Source organism: Pseudonaja textilis, chromosome 1 (genome assembly GCF_049901715.1).
Source record: "Pseudonaja textilis isolate UNSWEBS1 chromosome 1, rPseTex1.2, whole genome shotgun sequence".
Classification (NCBI taxonomy): Eukaryota; Metazoa; Chordata; class Lepidosauria; order Squamata; family Elapidae; genus Pseudonaja; species Pseudonaja textilis.
Genome location: NC_141990.1, coordinates 21,204,120 through 21,226,443, shown reverse-complemented (window position 1 = coordinate 21,226,443; position 22,324 = coordinate 21,204,120). Strand labels below are relative to the sequence as shown.

The 22,324-nt window shown below is 42.2% G+C and overlaps 1 protein-coding gene across 8 annotated transcripts in view; it reads left to right on the top strand.

Annotated features, from left to right (window-relative positions):
• The window catches only part of TSPOAP1 (TSPO associated protein 1), a 70,290-nt gene that overhangs the window by 26,782 nt on the left and 21,184 nt on the right, over positions 1-22,324 (top strand). For 6 of the 8 annotated variants that reach the window (XM_087927709.1, XM_087927681.1, XM_087927675.1 and 3 more), the window contains 9 exons: positions 316-420; positions 1,929-1,979; positions 2,722-2,814; positions 4,833-5,040; positions 8,922-9,166; positions 12,632-12,741; positions 15,753-15,862; positions 18,627-19,448; positions 21,256-21,407. In XM_087927709.1, the coding sequence (XP_087783835.1) occupies positions 316-420; positions 1,929-1,979; positions 2,722-2,814; positions 4,833-5,040; positions 8,922-9,166; positions 12,632-12,741; positions 15,753-15,862; positions 18,627-19,448; positions 21,256-21,407 (1,896 nt within the window). Of the gene's footprint in view, positions 1-315; positions 421-1,928; positions 1,980-2,472; positions 2,494-2,721; positions 2,815-4,832; positions 5,041-8,921; positions 9,167-12,631; positions 12,742-15,752; positions 15,863-18,626; positions 19,449-21,255; positions 21,408-22,324 lie in introns of all 8 variants that reach the window. The other 2 variants (XM_087927686.1, XM_087927689.1) reach the window with 2 other exon arrangements.

Genomic DNA, 22,324 nt, shown 5'->3' with positions numbered 1-22,324 from the left:
GAAAGGGAAAAAACACAAACTAGTGCAGGACTATATGCATTTCCAAAAACTTTGGGATAACTACCAGTATGACAAGGAGAAAATTATGCTATCATTTACATTTAAATACCCATTTAATCAAATTAAATGAAGACTTTGATCCTCTTCTGCCATTTCTTCCAAAACATCTTTTAAACATAGTCTATCCATAGACTATCCACAGGGTGAAAAAAAGGGTCGATAGGAAAATCATTTGGCTTTCTTATGTTTAGAATCTGTTTACTTGTTAAAATGTATCACCTGCCTCAATGGATTCTTCCGGATCTTCTTTTCCAGCACATGAGAGATGTTGCAGAACGAAGGCAGCAACTGGAACATCAGCATGAGAAGGCCTTGCAGGCCTTGCAGAAGAAAAAAGATGAAGTCCGACAGCTGCAGCAGGTGAGTTCTGTCAAAAGGAGTCTTCTTTCTTCCAGGTTTATTCACATAAGCTTGATTCTTCCATCAGCCAAAGGCTCACATACTGTATGAATGTGTAAACCAGGGGTCTTCAAATTTGACAGCTTTAAAACTTGTGGACTTCAATTCCCAGAATTCCTCTTCCAGTCATGTTAGCTCAGGAATTCTGGGAGTTGAAATCCACAAATCTTAAATTGCCAAGTTTGAAGACCCTTGGTGTAAACAGCCCCCCATCGGCAGGAATTGACTTGCTTTGGAGGTGAAGGGAAAATTCTAATTGTGGGGTTTGTTCTCTGATGGGTCATTCAGCCCATAGCAATGCCTGGTGCTGCACTGATGTGAGCAATTGCAATATGCTGAAGGCTGGGGAAATACCTCCCCACCATTGGGCAAGGAGAAATTGCTCATGCTTTCTTCAATCAATAATTTGATTCTACCCTATTGATACTTAACACATTTTATTTATCATTCATTCACTTATTGAGTCTGACCCCATCTCAATCAGCAGGATTGTCAACATTCTGCAAATTGAGTTGAAATTTAATAGTGGTTTAATGAAAAGAAGGACTAGGGGTGACATGATTGTAGTTTTGCAAGATTTGAGGGGCTGCCACAAAGAAGAGGGAATCAATCTATTCTCCAAAGCCCTCCAGGAAGGACAAGAAGCAATGGATGGAACCTAATCAAGAAGAGAGGCAACCTAGAACTAAGGAGAGATTTCCTGACAGTTAGAACAATTAATCAGTGGGATGACTTGCCTCCAGAAGTTGTAGGTGCTCCAATACTGGAGGTTGTTAAGAAGAGATTGGACAACCATTTGTTTGAAATATTACAGGGTTTCCTGCCTATTGGCACTAGAAGACCTCCAAGGTCCCTTCCAACTCTTTGTCTCTATTAAACAGTCTGCAAATGACATACAATTGTATAATAAAATTATGTAGTAAGAAAGTAAAATTCTAATAAGTGCATCAATGGATACAAAACATTCTTCCATTCACTGGCATCACTCAATTGTTGTAAGCCTTTTGAAATATCTGTCTTTAATAGAATTCAGATGGGCCATAATGTGGAGGCCAACTCAGTATCAGCTGGGGGGCTGTTCCATGATTGGGGTGCAACGGTGGCGAGTACCCCCACTTCCTTTCACCTTGTAGCATCTGTCAACCCAAATAGTGTCTCCCTGGACTAAATTCCACAAATTTAGAATACCGAGATATTGTTGGTCATGCAAAACATTTTTTAAAAGTATAGACCAAATTTACCCATTCCAATATAGCTTGATTATGGTTTACATTATTATGCGTATTCACCTGTTATAAGCTATGGCTTAACATAAACTTAATCAGTACACCAAATGCTAACACATAATGGCTAGGCAGAATTTGTAAATTCAATCAAGTCTACAAGCAAATCACCCACTTCTATGTCAATGAAGATACATATTCCTGGGACAGCCAGATTCCTTAACCTTTCTTTTCTCTTGGATTTAGGCTCAGGCTGAAGCTAGGAAAAAACATGAAGGAGCAGTGCAGCTTTTAGAGGTAAGAAGAGGAGAAAATGAAAGAAAGGGAGGTAAAAACCAAGAAAAAAAACCCATTTAAATTACCATCAATTTAGTTTATTTAAACTACACAAGAAATTTTCACATCAAACACTGCCAGTTCTATGTGTAGCATGTGCTTGTCTTTAGAGAAGGAGACCTGATTAAATGTGTCACCGTGGAAAATACTAAGAGACTTCCCACTGCAGTTCATTGGTTAGAAGGCAATGTCTCATTGAAGGTAATGGGCTGTGAGAATAACCTTGGAAGACAGGAGAAAGAGGGTTTGAGATATCTTTTATCTGAGTGTTGCCCTGGCTACAGCTCTTTCTCCTGTCTCCCAAGGTTAATCTCACAATCCATTATACTTCCAGATATGGGTTTTCAATTGATTTATCCAGTCCTACAATCAATCACCGGATTTGTACTTAAGGAAGATGGTGATGTGCAATTAACAACTTTTTTTCTTCTTCTGCTGTTCCTTGCCTTGTCAGAATTCCTTGGATTCTATGCAGGTACTAATGGTTCCAGATGTGCAAAAATGTCCTGTTTTTCCCTCTTTCCTCCAACAAATCTTGATTGTTTCAGCGGCTTTTGGAACAGAGAAATACTACGTTTTATATGTATTATGGAAAGTAGGCAATGAAAGAATGGGAGAAAAATTGAAATGTATTTGAGAAGCCATAATAATGTATATTTCTCGTTTCCAAACTTGCACATAATTTGTGTTGCATCTGTATTAGCCCAGCAGAACAAGAGCAAGGTTTCAATTGCACAAGGCTGTTCTTTCTGGTGACTGTCAGGGGAAGGGAAGAACTGTCCAAGCACTAATGAGGGTATGGGAGAATATGTAAATGTGACACTCTTAATGTGCCCTTCACTACAGATAGTCCTTGACTTAAAACTGCAATTGAGATCAGAATTTCCATTGCTAAGCAAGGCAATTGTTTAATGAGTTGCGCCCAATTTTATGATCATTTCTGCCAGTTATTAGAAGTACATCACTGCAGTTCTTAAATGAATCATGTGGTTATTAAGCAAATCCCACTTCCCGCCACTCACTTTGCTCGTTAGTGGATTTCTTGACCCTGGGACCCTACAATCATCATAAATACATGCTGATGGCAAGTGCCCAGATATGAGGAATTGAACTCAAGTCACCCATTCCCATTCAATACACTAATCAAACCTGACTATAAATTGCTGATTCTCCATACCTTACTCTTCTTTGTTACAATCATTTTTGTGTCCTGAGTGTTAAGCTTCACTGGTGGGATTTCTCCAGTCTGGAGGGACTCTTGCTGAAAAGTTAGCTAACAAGAAAAAAAACTGTTGTTCCTTTGAAGTCAGAAAATGGTTTTGTCTCCTGTTTCGCTTGTCTCGATGGTACACACACACACACACACACACACACACACACACACACAAATCCTTAAATTGAGTTCATGTACATTTCTTATACTATATCCGTTAACTAGCCATAAATATTTGGCTGGAAGAAGATTCCTTGCCCTTGTTCTTTGTGGCATACAGAAGAGGAGATGGTGTGCATGTATTGTTCTGTAGAATAACTAGTAATGTAGATGTGGTTAACATAGAAGCGTTGGGGGGGGCAAATGTATGATGGTGTGTGTCTTCTATTCATTGTCATTAATAACATGTTCAGTCTGCAATTAGGCTCTTATGTTTGGTAACCATAAAAGCAATAACCCACCCAATCTCTTTTTACTGATGTTCTTTCGTTCTTTCAGAGGCTTTTGCAGAAAGGAAAGAAAAACTAGGTTTTTTTTCCCCCCTCATTCTGGTCTCTTTCCTGTCACAATTCTTCCCCCTCTGTCAGGGTTCTAACGTTTCACACTGTTTCCTCTTGTGATGAGCCGCGATGGCTGATCTTTGCACATGAAGGTTTATCCCACAGTTCAGCACAGGGCTGCCTTTTAAAACTGATCCCTTTATCCTCTCAAAAAATTACTGGAAGCTTTCCTCTACCAAAGACAATGATGAAAACTTTTACAAAAACAATTACAAGCTATGTAATAAAAATACAATATGTAGCATGCAGAGTAAGAAAGCAACACCTTCTTGCTTATGAAGAGAATGCCTTGTCCCAAAACGACAAGGTATTCACTATCAGAGAAGATGCCAACCAGATTTCCTGAAGATGCAAATTCCAGAATTTAGATCTGGTCCCAGAGAAAGCCGTTTGACATGTCCCACCCTTTCCACCTTTGCCACAGCTGGGAAATGGAGAAGTTCTCTCCATTGATCTTAACAAGCAGGCAAACTCATATAGAAGGGAATAGTTGCTGAGATACCACCAACGCTTTAAACTGTGTCCAAAAACAAACAAAAAACTAATGCCCACATTTGCAGGAGCTGCAATATAATTTTGCTATGCTATGCCAAGCAGATGCATCATGAAATTAAACCTTTCAAAGATCTAGGATCTACTGCTGGGAAATGTAATGTAATCCACCCAAAATGCAGTACCCAGAAACAAATCAGTCAGTCAGTCAGTCAGTCATTCAATCAATCAATCAATTCAACAAATCAGTCAGTCAGTCAATCAATCAATCAATCAATCAATCAATGTCCTTAGGTGAACTTTAAGCCAATTCTTCCATCTTGGCAGTTTCCAGTCATGCGATTGCAACTTCCATAGTTATCCAGCCAGAACTGAGTAATGCTGAGAATTCTGCTTGAAGTCCACTTGAGATATGGTGTGTGTGTGTGTGTGTATGTCAGTGAATACTAACCTGCAAGATGGACCATCTTCCTCTGCTCCCTTAAAACCTCTTTCTGTTGCTAAAATCTGCCTCCTGCTGTAGCTAATGTTTTTTTTTTTGCAATGCAGGCCCGTGTGAGAGAGTTGGAAAACCAATGTCGCAGCCACACAGAACAGTTTAACTTCCTCTCTCAGGAACTCAGTCGATTTCACCTCCAAACTGGGAAATTAGGTCTTCCATCCACCTCCTCCTTCTGTTCTTCCCTGGTGACTTCAGAGATTGTCTTTGCTACTTGCCAGAGTTCTCCACAGCTCCCCAATGGCTTCAAGCAGAAAGGTGACAGTATACAAGAGATTTGTACTTTGACGTTCTTGTCAACAAAAGAATAATTCAGAAAGGGAAGCACCAAGTCATCTAAAATTTTTCAACATACCTCTCAAACTACATACAGGTAGCCCTCGACTTACAACAGTTCATTTAGTGACCATTTGAAGCAGTGGTGGGATTAAAATACTTTGCCACTGGTTTGGTGGGCATGGCTTGGTGGCAACGCTTTGCGCGTATGCACACACTTTGCGCAGGTGCAGAGGCATTCTAACTTGCCTCCTGCAAGCCTGCGCGATCCCGGTTGCTTCAGCAGCTGCCAAGCAACACTCTTCTGTGCCGCACAAAGCAGCTGCGCTTCGAATTCAGAGGATAAAGGTGAGTATGGGAGCCGGGGCAAGTGGGTGGGCCCAACAGCAGAGCAGCGGAGAGACCCTGTTTGGTCTTCATCGCTGCTTGGCAGAATCGGGCCGAACCGGCAGAATACCACCACTGATTTGAAGTTACAACAACTTCAAACACCAGTGAAAAGGTGGCTTCTGACCATTTTTCACACTAATTGTGATGACCCGTACTCTCTCAAAATAACCCAAAACCGAAAACATACATTAAAGTCCGGTAAGGCCTTCAACTTAACTTCATTGTTTTATTTGGCACAGTTTAAAGTCACAAAAGTAACTAATGAGGCAAACAGAAAACCAAAACAAACCGCATTGATGAGAGTTCCGAAGCAAGCCAAGATAACTAATCATAAACTCTAGGAAAATAATTGAGGAGAGTCCATGCCAGCACAGATAAACCTCTTTTAAGGTGAAACACTAAAATTGACTCCTGCAAATTCTAACTGCGCAGTTACAAACTTATATACATAGCTTCCACCTGCAAGCCACGAGGAGGATCATGGTAATCTCCTCTTGAGTAGACCTCGCTTTTCCCTGATTCTCTCCTCCCTGCATGACCTAGGATGGACAGGGAATGGGCCTGGATCCTCTTCTGACTGCTCAGCTGGCCTCTGCCCTTCCCCAGCCTCCTCCACCACCTCTGGAGCCAGACTCCCACTCCCTGTTGGCTGTTCCTCCTCTTCCTCAGAGTCCTTCTCCACCATGGGCATGGCACTAATGGCTGTTGCAGCATCCCCCTGGTCACATGATCAAAATTTGGATGCTTGGCAACTGGTTCCTATTTATGATGGTTGCAGTGTCCCGGGGTCACCCTTTGCGACTTTCTGGCAAGCAAAGTCCATGGGGAAGCCAGATTCACTTTACACAACCGAGTTAGTAACTTAACAATGGCAGTGATTCACTTCACAACTGTGGCAAGAAAGGTTGTAAAATGGGATAAAATTCACTTAATAAATATCTCACTTAGCAACATACATTTTAGGCTCAATTGTGGCCATAAGTCGAGGACTACCTGTATTCTATAGGGTGCCTGATGTAGCGCTTGTTTTTCTCACCCTGGTGTCTTCTAAATGTGTTGGATTGCGATTCTCAGAATTTCTTATCAATAACGCATTGCTGGGTTGGAATCCTGGGAGTTATAGTCAGGGTGCCATACTAGGGAAGGACGTTTTAATTATTTTAGGATGATCTCAGTCATAACCTGAAGTAGAAGCTGTAGCCCACACTGAACCACAGTGTTGTAGACAAAAGATCCTCCATTCAATCTACAACTTCTCTAAATAGACTCAAGAAAAGATTTTGCCTAAAAACTGAAGTACTACTGCTGGTCAGTTTAGATCAGGGGTGTCAAACTGGTTTTCTTCAAGGGCCGGATCAGCATTGTAGTTCTCCTTCGTGAAGCCAGCAGGGGGTGGGGAGGGGGGGAGATGAGATGGACACCGCCTGCAGCACCCCTGCCTGCCAAAATGTGGTGCAGAGGGCAGCATGAAGCGCCCCCCCCCCCAGGCCCATTTCCAGCCTCCATGGCCTCCTGCAGCACTCTGACAGCCTTTGGTTTTTCCAGGCCAGCCCCGCAGGCCAGAACTAAGCACCTCGCTGGCCAGATCCAGCCCTTGGGCCTTGAGTTTGACACCCCTGGTTCAGATGGTACAGAACTAGAATGACCAGTAATTCAATTACAGCCACCAGTTTTGCCCTCGCCAAGCCATCGGCATATTTTCAGTGCTCTGCAGTGCTCCATGACTGTCCTAAATCACTCAGTGTTCCCTTCCAAGCAGCCAGAGGGAGAATAATAAAAACTGGCAGACTTGCTACCCCAACCCCCTCTCTCTTCTTCCTTCAGCACGTTTGCTTTTCTGTGGCAAGGAACAAAATAGGGGAAAGCTCCTGCAAGCTACTGTTGAGAATGCAGCAAAAGTATCCCTCAGAGCAGCCAGAAAGCAATTAACAAATTAAAAAAAAGAAACAAAACAGGGATGAGCCATGATGCAAACTGAAAAAAATCCAGAAGACTAGGAGTTCCTCCAGAAACACTGCCAGTAGCTGTGAAATTGTTGATCGATTAAATTTATTTCCTACCCATCTCGTATCCAGCAGCTTGAATGAAACTCAACCAAGTTCTCTTTACTTCCTCTGCATCAGAGCAGCAGCTGAAGCAATTAATTTCAGAATGAAAGGCTCTGGATGGAAGGGCCCATAGCATAATGGGGCTGTGCAAGGCTGGTGATGTCGATCATTGATGTTGATTTGGCAAAAAAAAAAAAAAAATGAGTAAAGAAAAATTCACAATAACAAATAGTTTTCTTCTGTGTGAGGACTACAGAAACACAAGAGGCTGCCACCTCTAAAGCGGACTGTTTCCCTACGAACCAAGCTTGGTTAAGATTGTTTTTCCCAACCTGATGGAGACTGAGTGGGAAAGGGGACAGCCCAGGTCATTGGCGGAGTGCCTAAGGCTGTTTCGTCTTGGCAGTGAGTGTGATCAGTTCTCTCTCCAGAATTGGAACACCTCCACCCAGTGGAAGCTGCTTGGAAGGAAAAACACCAAGAACCGTGACTCATTCGGACATGGAAGGGGAGACCTTTGCTAAAGGCATTTCATATGGACTCAAGAGGAGCTTTAAATAGCTTTATTTGTTTCTTGTTCCACACTGAACGTTTTCTCTGTGTTTACCCCATGCTGGTAATTTCTCAAGCACTGCAGTATTTTAAAGGTCATGGCATTGATTTTTCTTATTTTCTTAACCAAATTTTTTAGTAGCCATGAAGTCCTTGGATTGTTTATTAAGGACGGTCTGGGTAAATTGGAGAATCTACAGTTTTTCAAAACATTCAGCCTCTGTGTCTATACAGTAGATTTAAATTCATGCAGTAGATTTAAGATTTTTTTTCAGATAGAAACTTCTGAAGAGGAATAAAATTCCTTCTTTCTTTTGGGATGTGTGTATGTGTGTATGGGGGGTGGGTGGGAAGAAAGGTGGTTCAAATTTTATTCAGGTAGTCCTTAACTTATGATCACAATTGAGCCCAAAATTTCCACTGCCATTTTTATGACTTTCCTGCCATTTTTATGACCTTTCCTGCAATTGTTAAGAGAATAACTGTAGTTGTTAAGTTGGTAACACTTCCCCATTTACTTTGTTTGTCACAAAGTCACAAAAACTGATCACATAACCCTAGGTCTAGGACATTGCAACCATCATAAATACATGCCAGTTGCCAAGTGTCCAAATGTTGATCCCGTGGCTATGATCATGGTGCAAGAGCCATGTGAGAAGTAGTCAGAAATCACTTTTTTCAGTGCCGTTGTAACTTTGAGAGGTCATTAAACAAATGGTTGTAAGACAAGGACTACCTGTATTTCAAAAAGGGAAAATTGGTGTTGTATACCAGCTTTGTGGTTCTTTTATGTAATTAAACCTGAATGTTCTGCGAACTTTATGGCTCTGCTTGTCCTCCATGCCTAGCGTGATGTACAATGTTTGGTTTCAGATCCAGAAATTGTCCCTGTATCCCCACGGAGCAGTATAAAAGTTCAAGATGAAGAGGTGGAAAGGTTCTCCCCAGTGGCACTCCGGCTCACGGATCCTGTGGTGTCTCCTGTGTCCCGAAGTCCAGATACAAGCAGTCCCCCAGGTGCCTCAAAAAAAGCAATCAAGAAATTGGAAGCTCAGTCCAGCTCTTCCAGATCTGAGTCCATGCACAACAACAGCCCCAAATCCTGCCCCACTCCTGAGGTCAGTCATGGATGTGTGAGGAGATGGCCAGCTTTTGATTTGTGAACAGATGGTTCATAAAAAGATGGTTGGGCCATCTCTCTCAACGCTTTCACAATACAAAATGCACGTGAAGTTGATGTGCTGTTTTGACCATTTGCAGACCTATATCCTGTATCCCGACATGTAAGCTCAGATAAGTGAATAAGAGTTACCCTAGCCCTAGCTAATTAACCACAAGCTCTAACCTTCTGTTTCCTTCTGTGCAGGTTAGAGAGAGAAATCTTCATTCTCTTCTGAAGGGGATGAATTGACATAACAAAACTCAAACATTGTGATGTATTTTCCCCATTGTCAGTGGCTTGTCCTTTTGCACTTTCCCCCCCTCTCAGATAACAGATAATCAGAGTTGGAAGGGACCTTGTAGGTCATCTAGTCCAACCCACTGCCCAAGCGGGAGACCCTACACCATTTCTGACAAGTGGCAGTCCAATCTCTTCTTGAAAGTCTCAAGTGATGGCGTTCCCACCTCTTCCAAGGGCAAGCTGTTCCATGGGTTGATTGTTCTCACTGTCAGAAAGGTTCTCCTTATTTCCAGATTGAATCTCTCCTTGTTCGGTTTCCATCCATTATTCCTTGTTTGGCCTACAGGTGCTTTAGAAAATAGCTTGACCCCTTCCTCCCTGTAGCAGCCCCTCAAATAGCTTGACCCCTTCCTCCCTGTAGCAGCCCCTCAAATATTGGAAGACCGCTATCATGTCTTCCCTGGTCTTTCTCTTCACTAGCCTAGCCAAGCCTGTAACCGTTGTTCATATGTTTTAGTCTCCAGTCCCCTAATCATCCTGGTTGCTCTTCTCTGCACTTTTTCTAGAGTCTCAACATCTTTTTTACAGCATGGTGACCAAAACTGGATGCAGTACTCTAGGTGTGGTCTTACTAAGGCTTTATAGAGTGGTATTAGTACTTCTCTTGATCTTGATATGTAGTACTCAACTTATGAATGTCATGGAGCCTAGTATTTGGTATGTGGTAAATCATGATGATTGTAAGTTGAGGCACCCATGTGACTGTCCTGATTTTATGATCTTTTTTAAGGTGGTTGTCAATGCCATGGTCATTAAGCAAGTCAATGCATTACTGTGGGCATTTTTTTGCTGGAAACATAAATCAGGCTGCGTGACCCCAGAATGCGTTATAAAGGTAAACCAGTTGCCAAGGGCCTGAAGTGCGATTATGTGACCACAGGGGGCACACAGCCATTAGAACTCCAGAACCGAGTCATCAGTGGGGGAGGTATCATAATGTCAAATAGTCACTAAGTGAGCACTTGTTAAGCAAGGAATCCTTGTAAAGTCCTCCTCTTTTGCAAGACATGCAAAGCTCCAGTGCCTATTTGTTCCTCTCCCTGCTCTTCCTCCATGGCTCATCTATTTTAGGGAGAATATCTGCTAGGAAATGGAAATTCCCCATCCATGGAAACAGCAGAGTTGGAAGCCCTGATCACAATGATCACCGGGGGCTCAACTTGCACCAAAATCAGGAGTGTTCTTTCAGCCAGTAACATTATTAACCAAGTGCTAGAAAGGGAAAATAATGAAGAGTGTAGTGACTAAACAAACAACGTCCAACTGGAATATTCTGAGAGTTATATTAGACTGGAGAAAATATGGCATGAGATGGATCAATTAATTTATTACACTGTATCTATTTACTGTTTATTTAAGGTAGACATCTATGGTCGCCAACATAATAAATAGTATCTTCAGCAATAATGACAGAGATTGTTGTGAGCCACTTAGAATTGATTTGGAGTTGGGCAGCACCTACATCGAATAAAATTAAAAGAAATTTTTAAAAAAGTATAATTAAAAAGCAACTTTAAAAATGTACAGCCTAATTAAAACACAATTATGGTTTTTTTTAAAAAAAAACATCACGCAACGCAGCAGCCAATCTCCAGAAAAGAGCAAGTTTGAATAAGAAAGATTTTGCTTCCTGGTGGAAAAATATCAGAAGTGAAATTGGCCTGATTTAGGAAAAGGGATAGGGGTGTTTCTGGAAATGAGGCCGAACAGAAGGTTGCGTCCATTTAGGCCAATGGCCAGATGTTAACCTGTTTTGGTTACCGTAAAGGGGTCAAGAGAGATGCAATTATGTCAAGTCTCAGCTGCCCTTTTAGTTCCAGAATGGAACTAGAGCTTCAGCAGCACCATAAAGAAAAGGCCCCAGAATATCCCCACTTTCCTCTAGAACCCATTAGGGTCCACCAGTGGATCGCTTAAATGTGCCAGCCTCCCTGCAAGGGTGGGGTGGGGGTGGCGTAAGCAACCTCAAAGGCCCTTACTTACTTATTTATCATATTTAAGAACTGCCCATCTCCCTCACAAAGGGACTCTGAGCAGTGCACAAATAAAATATAAAAACTATTAAAGGCATAAAAACAGTACATAAAATTTGATAACTAATCAATTTCAATTTAAAAGAGTCAAGGAATATTAAATCAAGAGGTGTGGTGGCGCAGTGGTTAGAATGCAGTATTGCAGACTAAATCTGCTGACTGCCAACAGTTTGATTCTCACCGGCTCAAGTCCATCCTTCCGAGGTCGGTAAAATGAGGACCCGGATTATTGGGGGCAATGGGCTGACTCTGTAAACTGCTTAGAGAGGGCTGTCAAGCAGTGGCCGCCAACTTTTTGGGACCCAGGGTTCCGTGGAGAAAGTTTTTTCTGTGAACTGGAGGGAGCATAGCTTTGCATGCTGCCTGCATCCCGTGGGTGGGACTCTGCTTGTTTGCATGGTCTATTTGCAGGCATGCTGTGAACCAGTGCCTGTCCATGGACCAGGGGTTGGGGACCCCTGCTGTAAAGCACTATGAAGCAGCATATAAGTCTTCAGTTTTTGTAATGCTATTGCTATTAAAATGCGGGTTGAGGGCATTTAAGCCACTAGCCAGCCCCATGGTTACGTGCTCCTTTGTGCATCCTAAGTAAAGCTGCAAAGCTGTGTTTTCACGCTTTCCCAGAAGGCCAGGAGAGTGGGGGGCCACCTCACTTTTGTGGGTGGGAGAGTGTTCCACAGGGCAGAAGGCTCTTTTCCTGGACCCTGCCAGTCAGAATTCTTTAAACGATGCGGTCTGTAACATACCTTCCCTTCCTGATTGGTTGGGACAGGCTGATATAAAGGGATAAAGATAGTTTGGTAGGTAACCAGGCCTCTTGCCATGTAGGACTTTAAAGGTCATAACCAATAACTTGAAGTGGACTGAATTGGGATGTGCTAAATTTGGTTCCTGAATTAGATTATATTCCAGGTTTGCATAATACACTGAGCTGTAAAATAACCAAGTGGGTTGAGTTTTTACAACATGCTGAATCATTAAAATGAACAGGTCAAGGTTAAAATGAAGTTTGCCATTAAGCCTTTATTTGCCTTAATTAAGCATCTTCTGCAAATACAGCCGTTTCATCATTTTCTGCATGTCTTTAGATGGATACAGCCAGTGAAATGGAAGAATTGGACATTGACAGCATCTCATTAGTACCTGAGCAGGAGAACCATGATCCAGTAAAACTTCAGGTCTTCTTGGCTCGATATAGGTAAGGTTGTACAAAGAAACCAGTGGTGACATTAGATATTAAGAATGCAAATGATTTGTAGCAAATATTAGATTTTATATGATGCAATGGGAAAATTCTTGCATCTAGAGACTGATGGAGTTGCGTTTGGTAAGGAAAGGCAATGAACAATTGCAAGTTATACATGGAAAGAGAAATATACGACTAAGTGGATGAATTTGTGTTTCTTGATAGAATGTCTTCAAAAATGGATGGAGAAAATGTGTTAATTAAGAACTGTGCGTGATAAAACATGCACAGGGTCCAAATAGCTGTTGAATCAGTATGGGCTGAATATAAAAATGATCTAATCATTTAATATGGAATGATGTTATATAGAGAGGTGGCTTAGTCATGTCAAGAGAATGAAGAGTGAATTGCAAAATAAATATATGAAGAAAATGAAGAATGGGAAGTGGATGATGTCATAGTTAATGGAATTGATGATATCCTCAAAAACAGAAAGATGACAGATTTACAGGGGAAAAAAGTGATATATGGAACTGATGGAGATGATGATGATGATTATTATTATTATTTGAGTATAGTAGCAACTACTGGGAATATCAGGTTGAGAAGCTTCTGGAGAATGAAAAAGTCAAGATCTTGTGGGACTTCAGAATTCAGATGGACAGACACTTGGCCCACAACACACCTGACATGACAATAGTTGAAAAGAAAAAGGGTTGGTTCATTGACACTGCAATACCTAGTGATGCACAAATTGTAGATATGTAGCAAAAAAAAAATCACAAAGTATCGGGACTTACAAATTGACTTTGGAAAAAGAAATCGTGTGTTATCCCAATTGTAATTGGAGGCCTTGGAGAAATACTTAAAGGGCTACCTCACTATTTGGAAATTCTGAATTTATCAGACTTCAATACCTACAAAATAATTCTACAAAAAAACACACTACTTGGAACAGCTTATATCCTCCGACGCTATCTTAATTGTTCCTAGGTCCTTGGTTAGGACTCGAGCTGTTGAGCTACCAACCAGGCTGTGAATCTCACAAAAGATTAAATCATCATCATCATCATCATTTAATGACCCCATAATCCCTTGCGGGGTGGAGTCTGGGCAACTGAATGGAGCTGAGTGTTTACTGGCCAGATGCCCTTCCTGTTGCCAATGTGGAGTTATATTCAGCAGATATATTCTCATTGTGCCCAGAGAAAAATATCTGCCTCTACCTAGGATCAAACTCACAGCCTCCTGATTGTGAGGTGAGAGCTCCACCTCTAGGCCACTGCACCACTCATGATGGAGACAAGAATGGTTTGCAAAATAGAAAAAAAAACTATAGGGATGTGACATGAATGTTATAGTATAGATTTAGTTAGACTTCCTTTCTTTTTCTCTTATAGCCTCTCTTTAAGCTCTTATTTATTCTTTCTTCCTTTTTATCTGCATTATGTGTAATGTTTTACCCTTAAAGGGTTAGCCTGGGGGAAGGGATATGCATGTATGGTTTTTCTCAAGGTTTTCCTATTCACCAGGTTTATTTCAAAGCAGGAATGAATGTTATCCAGATCATATTGGTCAATGATTATGAGAATGTCATCCATTCAGTTCAAAATATCATTCAGTTTACCTTCTAATGACAGCTGGGATATTTGATCTGCAGATATGTATTGGCAGACTTCAGTTTGGATTGTAGAAATTGAAATATGTAGGAGATTAGCGGATAAGATCTATCTACATGCAGCAGATAATAGCTGCTCTTTTTCATTCTTCACTTAGATCTTTTTTGTTTTGTTTTGAGCTGGAGCATTGTGGCCACTCTGTGAATAATAAACAGGGATGACAGACCAGAAAATGCTTCAGAATAAATGTTCATACCTGCTGCTTTCTAACTCAAAAGATATGTATAGGAATTTGGTATTAATCTGGCAATCATAAGGTGGCCAAACTTTTGGACTTCTAATCTTCTTTCTGAACTGTAGTCAGTTTTCCTTTGGTCCCCATTTTTATTTTCATCTTTTATACAAAACTGTTCCATGAAGTTTGTCTTAAATTTCAGTTTTGTTGCTTAGTGTTTTTTTCTCCTCTTTTGCAGCATCAAAACTCTCATCAATAACATAGCACGAAAAAGCAGGCTAGATACCTAACCTGTAACCTTTTTATCGGTTTCTTAAATCCTGCACAAAAATAATTATATATATATATATTCTTAAGTTTTCGCGGGTACTTACATCTATGGCATTCAGCTTTGTTCGGGTATTTTCCCACGTTATAGTAGTTGTGCTTTTAAAGTTGTAGCAACGTTTCGGCAGAATCTCATCTGCCATCATCAGGCTTCTGTATTGTGTTCGTCTGATGATGGCAGATGAGATTCTGCCAAAACGTTGCTACAATTTTAAAAGTACAACTATAATGACTTGGGAAAATACCCGAACAAAGCTGAATACCATACATGTAAGTACCCACGAAAACTTAAGAAAACAATATATACCTAAGATTATTTTTCTGCAGGATATATATATATATATATATGTTGCAATGGAAGTGTAATGCAGTCTGCACAAACTATCATTTTTAAATTAATGTTAGATATTCCCTTAATTTAAAATGAACATTACAAGAGAGACCCAAAGGTGCTTTTTCAAAAGGCAACTGGACCTTCTTTGTTTTTGCTTGAAGACGTTTCACTTCTCATCCAAGAAGCTTCTTCAGTTCTTCCTCAGTTCTTCAAGCAAAAACAAAGACAGTCCAGTTGCCTTTTGAAAAAGCACCTTTGGGACAACCATGACCTGGATGCCTGAGAATCTCCACAGACAAATTACAAGAGAGACTGCATAGAATGGAAAATCCAAAGCAACACTACAGGATCATATGGAAAAGATTCTTCATTTTTGCCATTGAATTTTGCCTCTGCTAGTATACCTTTGCAGACGCTGCCTTCCTCGCTTAAGAAGCAGATTCAGTTGATGGCCAAACTCCTGCTTGGCCTGTTAGACTTCAAAACATTCTCCTTACATTCATTTCAGTTATAATCCTTTTGATGGTCCCAATGAGAATCCTGAGGCTGAACTACCACTTACGGCTGGCGAGTATATTTATGTTTATGGAGAAATGGATGAAGATGGCTTTTTTGAAGGTACACTGTAAGATGCATGAAAAAACGGAGATGTAAAGGAGGCGAAGTATAGAATAACTCATCAAAATAGTCTTGTCTATGGGAATGGGTGGCTTTAATAAAGTATTGTTAATATTATTACTATTAATAAAAGACCCGGGAGAAGTTGGGTGCTTTTAACAGGAATTTAACCATGAGCAGGACAGTGGTGGGATTCAAACATTTTTACCACCGGTTCGGGGTGTGTGGTTTGGTGGGTGTGTTTTGTGCATGTGCACACACACAAAGTGTGTACACATGCACAGAGGCGTGTGAGCAAGCGCAGAGGCATTCCAACTCACCTTCTGCAAGCCTGCACTCTCCCGGTCGCTTCAGCAGCTGCCACGCAAAGCAGCTGCGCTTCAAAGGTGGAGCAATGGAGAGAACTGGTTCGGTCTCTGCTTCTCATTGCCGCTACCGGCTTGGCAGAATCGGGCTGAACCGGTAGAATACCACCACTGGACCAGGAAAAGTTTCCAAACTTTTTCAGTCCACTGCCCCCTTGGTGCTACAAACTCATCCTCGGTGGCCCTCACCCAGGGGTGGGATTCAAATTTCTGTGGGTGTGGCCTAATTTGAGGGTGTGGCTTGCTGGTCATGTGACTGAGTAGGCATGGCTTGCTGGTCATGTGACTGGGTGGACGTGGCCAGGTGACTGGCAAACCAAATACAAGTGGTCCTCACTTAATGGCCAGTTGTTTAGCAAGTGTTCTAATTTATGATTGGCCTCCCCAGAGCTACTTGACCTGTTTTTGGAGTTTTGACAGCTTTAGATCAGGGGTCTAAATCCCACCCTTGCCTGTGTGTGTGAGAGAGAGGGAGAGAGAGAGGTTGGATCAGATCTCTCTCTATCTCTCCCACCAACGCCAGAAAGCCACAGTCAGTCAAAATTCATATTAGTGGTCTCCGGGATTTAAAATTATGAGTTTGGTGGTCCCTGAGGTCCAAAAGTTTGGCGCCCCCTGATCTAAAGGGGTGAGCCTGAGAGAGGGAAAGAGAGAGAGAAAAGAAAGGGATAGAGCAAGAGAGGAAGAAAAGAAAGAGAAAAGGGAAAGAAAGAAAAAGGGACAAACAAAGAAGGGAAGATGGAAGGAAGGGACAGAAAGAAAAAGAAATAAAGAAGAAGGGAGGGAGGAGAAAGATAATGAGATATCTATTCTAGTCCAATAACCTGATCCAGCAGGGTTAGAAGGGTGTGTGTGTGTGTGTGTGTGTGTGTGTGTGTGTGTGTGTGTGTGTGTGTGTGTGTTCTCCTTGTAATTTACCAGTACATTTTAGGTTTTGCCTTCTTCAGAATTGGCACTGTAATACATTGGGGAAAAGTAATTTTTAGGGTGGAGATCTGGTGCAATGGATCCTGCTTAAAGCCTCAACAAAATGTGGGAGCTTCCTGATAGTCTTGACCATGTTTCGTCCACAAAACCTTTAATAGAAGCCAAAGAGGTTTCAATCTGCTGGCAAAGATGTTTCAGTGTGGAAAAGGGTCTCAGTCTAAAATAGGCCTCATTCAGTCTGATGCATCAGGTCTCTCTCTCTTTCTCTCTCTCTCTTTCTCTTTCTCTCTCTCCCTCCCTCCCTCCCTCCCTCTCAGACTGGCTTTGCTCTACTTTCCCAATGTGCCTGCGGGGCCAGCACTTCGAACATGGATGGATGGATGGAGATAGATAAATAGATGATAGATAGATAGATAGATAGATAGATAGATAGATAGATAGATGCAGGCAGGCAGGCAGGTAGGCAAGAAGGCAGGCAGGCAAACAGACAGACCTTTGGGATGGACGGACAGACAGACAGACAGACAGGCAGAATGTGACAGCGGCAGCACTTTGGGAAAGCGGTGGCGGCGGCTTTTCCCAATGTGCTGCCGCATTTGAGGCACCAGTTCCGGAGCGTTACTACAGTCAATGGGTGAACCTGCAGGGCCGGCGCCTTGAACGCCCCCCTGCCGCCTCAATTATTCTTACTGTAAGGAAAGTTTTTAAGTGTCAGTTTTACCCTGCTGTAGGCCTCAGCTGCATCTGAGCTATTTACAGTAATACAACCAGCACAGTAAAAAAGAGCTGATGTGGTATAGTGATTAAGATATCCCTTGGAGCAGGGAGGTCCACATTGTAGTCCAACTACAGTCATGGAAGTCACGGGATAACTTTGGGCCTGTCACTCTCAGCCCAACAGTATTTACCAATCATATAGTTTTAATATCTCTATATGCTGGGCTGCCATTTGTGGCTATTTTGGGGCAGCCAGGAACATAAGAAAGTCTGGTTAGTTCCCCTTAAAGATCCAGCCTTCCTGTTTTTCCAATCATAAACAGAGTGGAGATATAGTGTTTTATCTAAATCAGGGGAAATGTTTTGGAAATATATTTTAAATCATCTGTGTTAGGCTAGGCTAGGATAGAATGGAATAGAACTTTATTGTCACTTTGAATGTACGCTAATCAGCATACATTAAAATGAAATTTCATTGCATTCAGCTCTCAAAGGGTCACCACCTCCAAATATACACTACATCAAGGGTCTTCATACTTGACAAGTTTAAGTCTTGTGGACTCCCAGAATTCCTGAGCTAACATGACTGGAGGAGGAATTCTGGGAGTTGAAGTCCACCAGTCTTAAAGCTGTCAAGTTTGAAGAGCCCTTGCACTACATAAACAGGACGCTGGGGGTGGGGGAGCGGTGTTAGAGTTATTTCACCTGAGGCCACAGGGTCTTCTGATCTCTCATGTTGTTAAATTCATCTTCAGGGGAGCTGATGGATGGCCGGAGAGGCCTTGTCCCTTCCAACTTTGTGGAGCGACTTGCAGATGATGACCTGGTTGCTTTCTTGCCTCAGGAACTCCATGATCTCTCCCAAAGCTCCCCTCTTGAGCGGAGTTTTCTCAGCATAAGTATCAGCAGTGGAGAGAGAAGTGATTATTCATCGGAGGAGCTCAATGCCAGCACAGCTCCCTCTAGGCTAGAAGGGGACCAAGGAGAAGGAGGTATTTCCATTGCAGTGCCTTATCCCAGAAAGGTGACTCTAATCAAACAGTTTGCCTCTAGTCTCTTGGTGACATGGGATCCACCACTGGTGCCTAGTGGAAGCTGCTTGGATATCCAGAGCTACAATGTCTATGTGGACACTGAACTCCGGGAAAATGTGAAGGCCGGTTCCCAGATGAAGGCCATGATTGACAAACTGGACTTGAAAACAAAAGCCTATCGCGTCTCCATACAGAGTGTTTCAGAGAAAGGGAGCTCAGACAGACTGCAGTGCACGTTCCTGGTGGGGTGTGGTTTTGTCTTGGCTCCAAGTCAGCTTCAAGTGCGGAGTGTCAAGGCCACTTCTGTGGAGCTCTCCTGGATATCGAGCAACAGCAATTTCTCACATACCATATACCTCAACGGGGGAGCGTGTGATATAGTGAAGGCTGGAATATATTGGTACACGTTTCGCAACCTGAACCCAAACACTTCCTACATTGCCACAGTCGAAATCCAGCCGCAGCAGACTTTCTGGAAACCATTCCCAGAAGGGGAAGAGCAGGCCTTGTCCACAGAGATCCAGTTCACTACATCTTCAGCAGGTAAGAAAAGCGTTTAGAGATTCTGCAGAATTGGACAGCGTATTCCAGCTGTGGCCTCACTAATGCAGTATAACTAGGTATTATTCAGAGGTGGTATTCAGCAGGTTCTGACCAGTTCTGGAGAACCAGTAGTGGACATTTTGAGTAGCTCGGTGAACCAATGGTAACCTTCCCCCAGGAGTGGAGAGGGAATGGAGATTTTGCAGTATCATTCTCTAGCCACGCCAACCAAGCCATGCCCACAGAACTGGTAGTAAAAATGTTTGAATCCCACCACTGGTATTATCACGGTTCAATAGTTTTGAGATCACATCTGCCAGCTCTTCTTCAGAATCCTGCAATGTAAACCATCTGGTCCTGGCAATTTCAACTCATCTAGATTGGGTAGGTGTTCTCTTGTCAGTTTCTTGCTTATTTTGATCTGCATTCCAGCTTTGTCTCCCATGATGTTCCTTTTGGTAGGTTGAACTAACAACAATAACACAATTCTAAAGGAGGGGACCCATTAAAGCACTCCATTGATGACCTCAGTTTTGAGCTATTCATAGATCATGCAGTTTTCTTGTGTCCTGTTGATTTGCTGGGTATTTTTGCAAATCTACTTGTTACTAAATTTCTGGCTGTAACTACAGTCCTGTTTATGGCTTTTGCTATAAGGATACTGAGGGTCTGTGATGACCCAGGGTGTGGCACAAAGGCAACACAGTCAGATAATCAGTAGAAGTCCCTTTATTAGCTCTAACTTTGCCCCCAATGTCCTGGTTATCTTCTGGCTGGAGAAAAACTCTCCCATAACAGCCTTTGGCCGCAGAGAATCAAGTCCAAAACGTGATCAACAAAAACTGTAACTGTAACTCCAATCAAGGCAAAATGAGGTAATTAGTCCAACAGGGCAGGAGCAAGAATTCCAGACGTGAGGCATGGCAATAACTCAGTTGGGAAGACGCCAGGAACACAGATAAGCAAAGTCAACACAAGATAAACTCACGTTTGCTCCCAGCAGCTGCCGCACTCAGCATGCATTTCTTTTAAACTCTCTTCCCAGCTGTGGCTAATGAAGGGAATCAGGGCCCTTTCCTCCCCCATAAGACATGCAACCCATGTTGCTCTCTTCTCCATTCATCCCTGCGTGCCCTAGGATGAAGAGGAGGTAGGCCTGGGTCTTCCTCTGAACTCCCTCTCCCTTGTTCTACCTCTTCCCTGCTCTGCCCAGCCAGTCTTTACCCTTCCCCAGTTTCCTCCACAGCCCACGGAGCCACACTCCCATTCCCTGTCAGCTGTTCATCTTCCTCCTTGGATTCAGACTCCACAGGGGCATGACAAGGTCGAACCTTGAACACATTTATCATGCTCATTGCTTAGAAGTACTGATTCCTGAGATACAGGCACTAATAATTAACAAGTGATTAGAGGGAGATGCTTTGTTAGATGGAAATATTTTGTTTAAAGCTCTAAAAACTACTAGAGGGTTGCAGTCTATTAGTTGAAGGACTTTACTGAGAACACTCTTGTTTCCATCCCTTCAATATCCTCCTCATAAGCCTCCTTTTCTTCAGCCTCCATTTTCCCTCCTTCCACATGGAGCTCTGCTTGAGCAGTGAGTTAGACTAAAAGACCTCCAAGGTCTCTTCCAATTCTGTTATTCTGTTATTCTGTTACTCCTTTGGAGTCTCTATGTTGTATTTTTTCCCCTTAGTCCTTCAGTTTTAGGGACCTTAGATTAAGCTTCCTATACACTTTTTGGGCCACATCAATTTTACCATGCTGGTGTTTTTGCAGAAGGAATAGCCAATGACTCTTTCTTCAGGGTCTCCAGATGCTCCGCTGGATGTCCGAGTGGATCCTGGCCCCACATCTGGTATTCTGGTCATCAGCTGGTTGCCAGTCACCATTGATGCTGAAGGATCATCCAATGGAGTGCGTGTCACTGGCTATGCAGTGTATGCTGATGGACAAAAGGTACCAAGTTGTTTTGGGCATGGCTGGAAGAAAATTAGAACAGTATCATTTCCACCCAGGGTAAGATATCAACACTGAACACGGAGGAATAGAATCTAACAGTGCCAGGATTTTCTCCAGAACTCAGTTTGGTATTTTTTTTTTTTCATGCTGTGAGATTTAAAACATTTATCTTCCCGCCTTGCACTTCAATCCATCATTCTTTATCTATTAGATTTGATTCCGAATATAGGTCGTCCTTAACTTACAACCACAATTGGAACCAAAACTTCCATCGCTAAGCAAGGCAGTCATTAAGTGAGTCATCACATGACCATGACTGCTTTTATGACCTTTCCTCTCACAATCATTAAGAGAATCACATGGTTGTTAAGTGAATCTGGCTGGCCCAGCCGACTTTGCTTGTCATAAGCTGTCTGGGAAGATCATAAATGGCAATCAATCAATCAGAATTGATCATTCAATCAGAGTAGAGCTGGAAAGAATCACGTAACCCTGGGATGCCGCAGCCATCCTAATACACGCTAGTATCCATGCCTGGATTGCAATTGTGACTATGAGGCTGCTGTAATCGTTGTGTGAGGACTGGTTGTAAGAAACTTTTTTCCGCAGAGTCATTAACTTCAAACAGTCACTAAATGAATGGTTGTAAATCAAGGGTTGTTTGTAGAGTTCTTCCTTGCACATTCTTTTAGCACCCAGAATAGACAGTTCTGATGGTTTGTCTTATAACCTAAATGCTTTATTAAAAGGCTCACTGTGTGGCTTAAAGATCTTTGTATGATTGCTTTTTGGGAGTTAGAGAAATTATGTAAAGTGCAACATACCCAGAGAAGTAGTGAACAGAAATAATTGAAGGCAGGAGATTGAAAAAGGGGGAAAATTAAATTTAGTTTTCACCAATACTACTGACTAGA